Below are 9,214 nucleotides of genomic sequence, written 5' to 3' on the forward strand. Positions count from 1 at the left end.
CTCTCTCTCTCTGTGTATGTGTGTGTGTGTGCGTGTGTGTGGTTTTGCTTTGGTAGTGTAGGGGGGTCATCATATGTAGTGGTCTGGGTGTGAGTGTGTGTCTGTGTGTTTGTGTGTGTTGGCTGCAGTGGTGGAGGAAGTACTGAACCTCAGTACTTAAGTAAAAGTACAAATACACAGAGAAATATTTACTTTAGTAAAAGTAGAAAGTACCACAATGACAACCCTACTTAAGTAAAAGTAAAAAGTACCTTCTTTTAAATGTACTTTAAGTATTAAAAGTAAAAGTATTTGCATAATGATTTATTCTCTTAATATCTATATTCTAAAAGGAAAAATCAGTATGGGCTGTGGCATTTTAATTAAGATAGTTTTAGGTTATACTCGACTAGATAGTTTTAAGTTAATGCAATTGTGCTTCCCATCTGTGGCCCAGTTTACATTCTGACCTACAATTCTAGAGACTGTAATTCTGGTTATCTACTAGGGTGATCTGCTGAGTAATATCATTCAGCAAAACACGAGAGCCTGAAGTTTAACGGGGTAGACAAGGGAAACGTCGGGTGGATCGTAATGCCAATTATGCTGATTGAACAGAAAAGTTGCTGAGAAAGGTGTCTTTATGATTAAGTTCAGTTTCACTTGCGCAGACGCATAGACATTGAATGAGCGCTCACGTTACTACCCCCCAATTGTAGGCTATGCATCTTTATTTAATCGCACACAATTAAGGAATATTTCCTAATCTGGAAAATGTTACGTTTTTTCCGGCCACCGGTTCATTAATAGTCTACCATTCATTTGTGCCGCAAATGATCAGACGTGTGACAGAAGCATGGGCATAGCCTGTAACTTCGTAGCGCTCCAGAATCTTTGGTAGCAACCCCTCGGTAAAACAAACGTGTTTGTCAGAGAGAAAAAAAAAAACTGATCATAAAATGTATCGTAAAAAGGAACGATGGTGTTGTAGAAATGTAGCGGAGTAAAAGTACAGATAATTGCTGTAAAATGTAACGAAGTAAAAGTCAAAAGTATGCACTATACATTTTATACACATTTATTTACACAAGTAAAGTACAAATACGTGGAAAATGTACTTAAGTACAGTAACGAAGTATTTGTACTTCGTTACATTCCACCACTGGTTGGCTGGCATTGCTACTCATGTGTGTGTGTGTTTCTATGGCTTATTCAAGCACATCACTAGATCCTTATGACCCCCTGTGTATGTTTGTTTTTAATATGTGTCTTGGGTGAACAAATCACAAGTGGTCGGATGCGTCCCTGACACTGTCTCTGGCTGTACACCTTGAATTCATGAGTAAAGAGTGATGGGTCTTGGCTGACCACTTGTGATTGGATCATGCCAAACACGTTCTCAAAACAAATGTGAACTGGCCCTATGAGATCAAATGTGAACTGGCCCTATGAGATCAAATGTGAACTGACCCAATGTGAACTGGCCCTCTGAGATCCCTATGAGATCAAATGTGAACTGGCCCTATGAGATAAAATGTGAACTGGCCCTATGAGATCCCTATGAGATCAAATGTGAACTGGCTCTATGAGATCCCCATCTCATCAGCCCTGCAGTACCAGTCCCTGCGACAGCCTGAGCCTGAGGTAATGTTTACTCAGGGTTGTCAAGGTTACGCAACTCTCCCTTTCTCTCTGCTGGAGCCTTATCTACTATAATGAGAGAGAGAGAGAAAAAGACATAGAGTGAGATGAAGAGAGAGAAAGACAGAGAGAGAGACAGAGAGAGAAAGAGAAAGAGACAGAGATAGAAGGACAGAGAGAGAGAAAAAGGGAGAGAAAGAGAGAGAGAGGGAGAAGGAGAGAGAAAGAGAAAGGGAGAGAGAGAGACGGCTGAAGGATAAGAGTTTGTCTAACTACACTGAGTAGTGTAGGGGGGTAGAAGTTTCAGGATGTTCCAATGGCACCACTGATTACATAACAACTCCGGGCCAAATTCGGTCTTGGTGCACCCACTCGTATGTCCGGTGTTATCTGGATATTTCAGATATGCCCTGCTGTGAACACAAATGGTTATGGTTATGGGATTTGGCAGACGCCTTTGTCCAAAGCGACACACAAATACAAAAACAACATAATATTTAAAATTTAACAGGGAACAGATTAGAATGTTGGTCAAACTATAATAAGGAGAATAGCAATAATAAACAACAATGTCAATTCAATCAATAGCCTAATAAAATAAGCAATGAAAATGAGGGAAAAAGCAATAATAACAATAAAGTCCATTCAATCAATAATATAAAACAATGACATGGTAAGACTACATTAAGGAGAATATCAATAATAAACAATAATGTCAAATTAATCAACAGCCTAATGGAAATAAAACAATAATATGCATAACACCATACAAACAAACCACAACGCATAAGAAGCGCTTAAAGAACTAAGTGCATGTTGAACAGGAATGTCTTTAGACCCCTCTTAAATGACTCAAAACTACCACAGGAACGGAGACATATGTCCACACACACACATACACACACACACACATTACCTCAGACATGCTTGAACATGAAAGTAAACAACGTTTCTGATAACCTTGCACATTCAAAACATGTCACATCACAAAAACACCATCCTGGAATACACAAGATATAGACTTAAAAACAACCTTATCAGAAAAGATAAATGTATCGATGTTGTTCTGTTCCAGATCCACCTTCCTCCTGCCTGGGCACCTTTATCAGAGGGCCTGTGGAGTCACAAGTGATGTTTTGCACTCAAGGATGTCAAGAAAACTGCTGCCTGTTTACCATACTCAGACCTGAGTCTGCACTTATGTTGTTCTTTATTTTGTTGTTTGTTTGCATTGTGGGAAAAAGTATCCCTGTAAAAGAAGGCCACATGTTTGTTTGTGTGTGCGTGTGTGTGTGTGTGTGTGTGTGTGAGACCGAAGCTGCAACATAACTGGGCTACGTTTGGGCTGGATCTGTCCCAACAGTAACTGCTATCTGGTGTGGGAACCCCCACTGTGATTCACACAGTAATCTGGCGAAGTTTCACCTTTGTCCCCTGAACACACACACACACATACAGAGCTAATCCATACACAGTGAGAGCACATACTCAAAGACACAAGCTGAAACTTGGAGCTCACGAACCCTTCCATTAAGCGTGGATTTTCCTCAGAACCAACACACAGACACCATCGGACCGAATACACAGAATACTCAACAGAAAGAGGAAAGCCTCACACACAGGCCTAATACACAGGCATTGTATGCCTCTCCGGGCAAATCTCTCGGACAAGACGCCTCGGAGAGAGACAGAGAGAGAGAGAGAGACTGCCAACCCCCCAGAGGACACTCTAGCCCAGAACCAGACCGATGTCTCTGGTCTCCAGCAAGGTACTGTGAAAGTGCTACACTCGCTACCACTGTTGTTAATTGGTTGCTATTTGAAGAGTTTGGTTTCAAGATGAGTTTTTTCTTTTGTAACGATTTTTCCTAAAATTATTTATTTTATTTGGTCTGCCATGTGATATCAGTGAAAATGCAACTTAGTTTGTTGTAATAGGTAATAGTTAGTTAGTTTGGATACATGTTTACAACACAAAACAACACAACACAACAACACATTTATTGACATTACCTGAAATGCACAGTAAAACATCATGACTTATGAATATTCTTAAAGGGGAATTCCAGAGATTTTTCACATAGATCTCCATTTCTCGAGGTCACCGAGTACTGTCGGTACGAAAATACCCTGAAAACAATCGGTTTTACCTTGCTTGAGTTGCTACAACGAGCAGCTAAAGCAGCCGGCAGCTACAGCGCTAAACTCTGGGGGCATGAACATGGGGGCTCCCGAACATGCCCCCAAAGTGTAGCACCGGAATTCCCCTTTAATGGAGACATGTTGTTTCGTGACCAAACTCTTCTATTTCCGGCTGAATAATGTGTGAATGGTTCAGGGGGTCCCCTGGTGGTGAGCCAGACATAATTACAGCGGTCAGGACCACACAGACAGAGGGCTCCTGATGACAGGAGAGAGGGCCATACACACCAGTTAGAACTAAACAGAGTTAGGTCCTTATCTGAGGACAACAGGTCAGAAAAGTCAGGGGTTATTATTATTATTACTTCATACTGTTTTGTGTGTGTTTTTGGTGATGAAACAAAGGAGCTGTGTGTGTGTGTGTGTGTGTGTGTGTGTGTGTGTGTGAGAGAGAGAGAGAGAGCATATGTGTGCATGTGAAATTAAACTGATCTAATGAGTCAGTTGAGATTTTATGACTCTGATAGCAATCAAATCCAGTCTAGTATTGTTCTAACCCCTCCTCACTCTTAAAGGAAGCATTCTAGCCTATTTCCTGCACACACAATGCCTGTAACAGCATCATTCTCACTGATGCTTCTGAATAGCTAAACAAAGAAATGGTCACACAGCCAGTAAATGTAAGTATTTCTGTGTTATTTCACAGTGTACAGTACATGTGTAAGCATTTCAGTGTGATCTTTCAGTAACAGTGTGTGTGTTTGTTTGTGTGTGTGTGTGTGTTTGTGTGTGTGTATGATTGAGTGTTTGTGTGTTGTGGAGAGGACAGATGAATGTGTGTGTGTGTGTTTGTGTGTGTGTGTGTGTGTGTGTTTAAGTGCTGAGGATGCCTGTGTGCTGTAACTATACTATGTGAACTTGAGGCTGATGACCCAGCGATAACAGAGATAAGCTAGAAGAGTATGTGTGTGTGTCTGTGTATGTGTCTGTGTGTTTTGTGTGCTGTGTACATCTGCCTGTGTGAGTAGGCCATGTACGTGGGTGTACTTGTCTACGTATATGATGCACAGTACCTTTTGATGAATGCGGGAGGTGATTTCTGCTAAATGCTTCAGAATATATGTATATTTGTTTTAGTCCTAGTCATATCATTTAGGTAATGTTCAGATTTAAGAGCCGTGCTGTTCATATTTCAACACTCCCAGAGCAGTGCTGTTCAGATTTCAGCTGCCACATGGAGAATTGGGGTTGAGCAGTCACACAACCTACTACAGCAGGCAGATACAGATACCAGGGTCAGGGGAATCCTAGAGAGAGAGGGAGGACATACTGCCATATGGGTCCATTTCAGAACGGAGGACATGCTGACATGGGGGAAAATTCTATCTGTTTCTGTCTAATTAGTGGATTTGGTTTGATGTGTCATCAAATTGCACAACTATAAAATAAAGACAGCCGTTGATCAACACTTCTCAACAGTAGATGATGACTACGAGACAGAGCCGGTCTGTCTGGACTTCCTGCCTGCTGAGATTGAGTGCACCATAAAATGGCTCCCATAGCTCCATAGACAGTGGTGTTTGTGCTGAGATTGAGTGCACCATAAAGAGATGGCTCCCATAGCTCCATAGACAGTGGTGTTTGCCCAGGCTTGGACTGATCAAACAGCTGAATCACTTCAGTGTCTTTGTTCCTGTAGACAGAGCAGTGTTATCACTGCTGAGTAAACATGCCTCACTAATGACACTGCAATTTATCTGGGGATTGAGCTCACTAATGATACTGCGATTTATCTGGGGATTGAGCTCACTAATGACACAGTGTTTTATCTGGGGTTTGAGCTCACTAATGACACTGCGATGTATCTGGGGGTTGAGGTGGGCTGAGTACGGGCCGGGTCCGGTGATATCTTGGAGGGGCACTGCTGGGAGCGGCAGAGGGACAGCAAGACTGCAAATCCCCATGGGTGATGCAGGGCTCCAGCTGACCGTGGGCCAGAATCCAAATCCGAATCAGATGTGTGTGTATTTGTGTGTCTGTGTGTGTGTGTCTGTGTGCATGTGTTTAATATGTGTGTGATTGTGACGGGTTTGTTGCAGAATAGAGCTGTGCGTATAGGTGTACAGTATGTGTGTGTGTTTAATACGGGTATATTTTTGTGAGTGTGTTTGTGTTTAATATGTGTATTTGGGTGATAGTGTTGCGGAAGAATGGGGCTAGAAAGGTGTGTGTGTGTTAAATACAGGTATATTTCTGTGACTGGTTTGCGTCAGAATGGATGTGTGTGTGTGTGTGTATGTATATGTATGTTTAACATGTGTGTATTTGGGTGACAGGGTTGCAGCAGAATGGAGCTTCTGAATCTCTTAATGGAGCAGCAACCAATCACAATGGCTCAGTGTCAAGGAGACGGGCGGCATGGCAACCACAGCTGGCCAATCACAGACCTCCAACAGGTGAGTGCCATAGGGGGGTTGTATCTCTTTGTATTATAAGTGTTCAACCAATGACAGCCTGGGGAGAGTTGGCATGACTGAAAAGTAATATTCATGTGGTTACACACGCACACACATGCATGCATGCACGTATGCACGTATGCACGCACGCACGCATACACGCACGCACGCATACTCTCTCTCTCTCACACACACACACACACACACACACACACACACACAGTTGTGTAATTGCTTTCTGAGAGGCGAAAGGAGAAACAAACAGATTGACCTCTGACCGCTCTTGCTTCAGCCTCAAAATACACTCCCCCACAACTCATTAACTTGTGTAACTGTGTCTAAGTGTAAGTGTGCAAGGAGAGTGACTGAGTGTGTGTGCAAGTGTAAGTGTGCAAGTGTGTGACTGAGTGTGTGTGCAAGTGTGTGACTGAGTGTGTGTGCAAGTGTGTGACTGAGTGTGTGTGTACGTGTACTGTAAGTGTGCAAGGGTGTGTGTAAGTGTGCAAGTGAGTGTGTGTGGAAGTGTAAGTGTGCAAGTGTGTGACTGAGTGTGTGTGGAAGTGTAAGTGTGCAAGTGTGTGACTGAGTGTGTGTGTGTGTTCCCTCTTGGGGCCCTGCTCTTCTGTGAGCAGTGTGAAAAACTGTTTTGACTCTCACCTAAATGAGTGTGTTCATGTTTGTGTGTGTTCATATGTGTGTGTGTGTGTGCGTGTGTTGTCTCTTGTAGCACCTGTCTCTCCTGTAGGAGACAACATAAATGGTTTCTTGCCTTCTCCCCACCCGAAAGAGTATGATACTGTATGTGTGTGTCTGTGTGTGTGTTTAGAGTGTTAACGTGTGTGTGTGTGTGTGTTTAGAGTGCTAACGTGTGTGTGTGTGTGTGTGTGTGTGTGATTGTAGTGTGTTAACGTGTGTGTGTTTTGTCTCTTGCAGCCCCTGTCTCCTGTAGGTGGCACTGTAGAGGACTTCCTGGACTCTCTGCTGGACGAGTGTGTGTCCGGTCCCTCCTCCTCCTCCTCCCCGTTCTGGGCCTCCTCCCCATCGGACAGTGGCATCAGCGATGACCCGCAGTCTGACCAGCTGGACAGCCCCCCACCCCCAATGCTCCCCGCCAGCCTTGACCAGCTCTACTTCCCCTCCACGCCGACTCTTCCTCACCCACCCCATCATCCTCATCCTCCTCCTCCTCATCATCATCATCATCATCATCTTCCTCCTCATCAACAGCAGCAGTCTCTAGTCACTGGGATGCTGTTGGATGCTGCTGAACCAGATATTTCTATCGACCTTGGTAAGAGAGAAAGTGTCTGTGTGTTTGTGTATGTGTGAGAATCAGACACCGTGGAAGTGTGTGTGTGTGTGTGTGTGTGTGTGTGTGTGTGTGTGTCGCTTATCCTAAAGCCAATGTGTGTGTGTGTGTGTGTGTGTGTGTGTGTGGGAATGAGACACCGTGGAAGAGTGCATGATCGAAAGTGAGACATAAATAGACACAGAGAGAGCAGGAGAGGATAGGACCCACTGAAGAAAGTGCATCTGTAGAGGGCTGTTGTTTGCTGGGGAGGAAACTCTGTGCAGAGACAGCATGGAGGAGGCACACATTAGCTGTGGAGCTGAAGAGGTGGAGTTGTGATAGGCAGGGGTAGAGGTGGAGTTGTGGTAGGCAGGGGTAGAGGTGGAGTTGTGGTAGGCAGTGGTAGAGGTGGAGTTGTGATAGGCAGGGGTAGAGGTGGAGTTGTAGAGGTGGAGTTGTGATAGGCAGGGGTACTGTAGAGGTGGAGTTGTGGTAGGCAAGGGTAGAGGTGGAGTTGTGGTAGGCAGTGGTAGAGGTGGAGTTGTGGTAGGCAGAGGTAGAGGTGGAATTTGTGGTAGGCAGGGGTAGAGGTGGAGTTGTGGTAGGCAGTGGTAGAGGTGGAGTTGTGATAGGCAGTGGTAGAGGTGGGGTTGTGGTAGGCATGGGTAGAGGTGGAGTTGTAGAGGTGGAGTTGTGATAGGCAGGGGTACTGTAGAGGTGGAGTTGTCATAGGCAGGGGTAGAGGTGGAGTTGTGATAGGCAGGGGTAGAGGTGGAGTTGTAGAGGTGGAGTTGTGATAGGCAGGGGTACTGTAGAGGTGGAGTTGTCATAGGCAGGGGTAGAGGTGGAGTTGTGATAGGCAGGGGTAGAGGTGGAGTTGTAGAGGTGGAGTTGTGATAGGCAGGGGTACTGTAGAGATGGAGTTATCATAGGCAGGGGTAGAGGTGGAGTTGTCATAGGCAGGGGTAGAGGTGGAGTTGTGATAGGCAGGGGTACTGTAGAGGTGGAGTTGTCATAGGCAGGGGTAGAGGTGGAGTTGTAGAGGTGGAGTTGTGATAGGCAGGGGTACTGTAGAGGTGGAGTTATCATAGGCAGGGGTAGAGGTGGAGTTGTGATAGGCAGGGGTACTGTAGAGGTGGAGTTGTCATAGGCAGGGGTAGAGGTGGAGTTGTAGAGGTGGAGTTGTGATAGGCAGGGGTACTGTAGAGGTGGAGTTATCATAGGCAGGGGTAGAGGTGGAGTTGTCATAGGCAGGGGTACTGTAGAGGTGGAGTTGTGATAGGCAGGGGTAGAGGTGGAGTTGTGATAGGCAGGGGTACTGTAGAGGTGGAGTTGTGATAGGCAGGGGTAGAGGTGGAGTTGTGATAGGCAGGGGTACTGAAGAGGTGGAGTTGTGATAGGCAGGGGTAGAGGTGGAGTTGTGATAGGCAGGGGTACTGTAGAGATGGAGTTGTAGAGGTGGAGTTGTGATAGGCAGGGGTACTGTAGAGGTGGAGTTATCATAGGCAGGGGTAGAGGTGGAGTTGTCATAGGCAGGGGTAGAGGTGGAGTTGTCATAGGCAGGGGTAGAGGTGGAGTTGTAGAGGTGGAGTTGTGATAGGCAGGGGTACTGTAGAGGTGGAGTTGTCATAGGCAGGGGTAGAGGTGGAGTTGTAGAAGTGGAGTTGTGATAGGCAGGGGTACTGTAGAGGTGGAGTTATCATAG

General features: G+C 45.1%; 1 protein-coding gene across 1 annotated transcript in view; it reads left to right on the forward strand.

Moving 5' to 3' along the window:
- The first annotated feature begins 2,556 nt into the window (after nucleotides 1-2,556).
- The window catches only part of creb3l3b (cAMP responsive element binding protein 3-like 3b), a 25,395-nt gene continuing 18,737 nt past the window's right edge, over nucleotides 2,557-9,214 (forward strand). The window contains exons 1-3 of the mRNA XM_042094300.1: nucleotides 2,557-3,389; nucleotides 6,099-6,218; nucleotides 7,152-7,509. Coding sequence (XP_041950234.1) covers nucleotides 3,369-3,389; nucleotides 6,099-6,218; nucleotides 7,152-7,509 — 499 coding nt within the window. The 5' untranslated portion in view covers nucleotides 2,557-3,368. The remainder of the gene's footprint in view (nucleotides 3,390-6,098; nucleotides 6,219-7,151; nucleotides 7,510-9,214) is intronic.

Source organism: Alosa sapidissima, chromosome 1 (genome assembly GCF_018492685.1).
Source record: "Alosa sapidissima isolate fAloSap1 chromosome 1, fAloSap1.pri, whole genome shotgun sequence".
Taxonomy (NCBI): Eukaryota; Metazoa; Chordata; class Actinopteri; order Clupeiformes; family Clupeidae; genus Alosa; species Alosa sapidissima.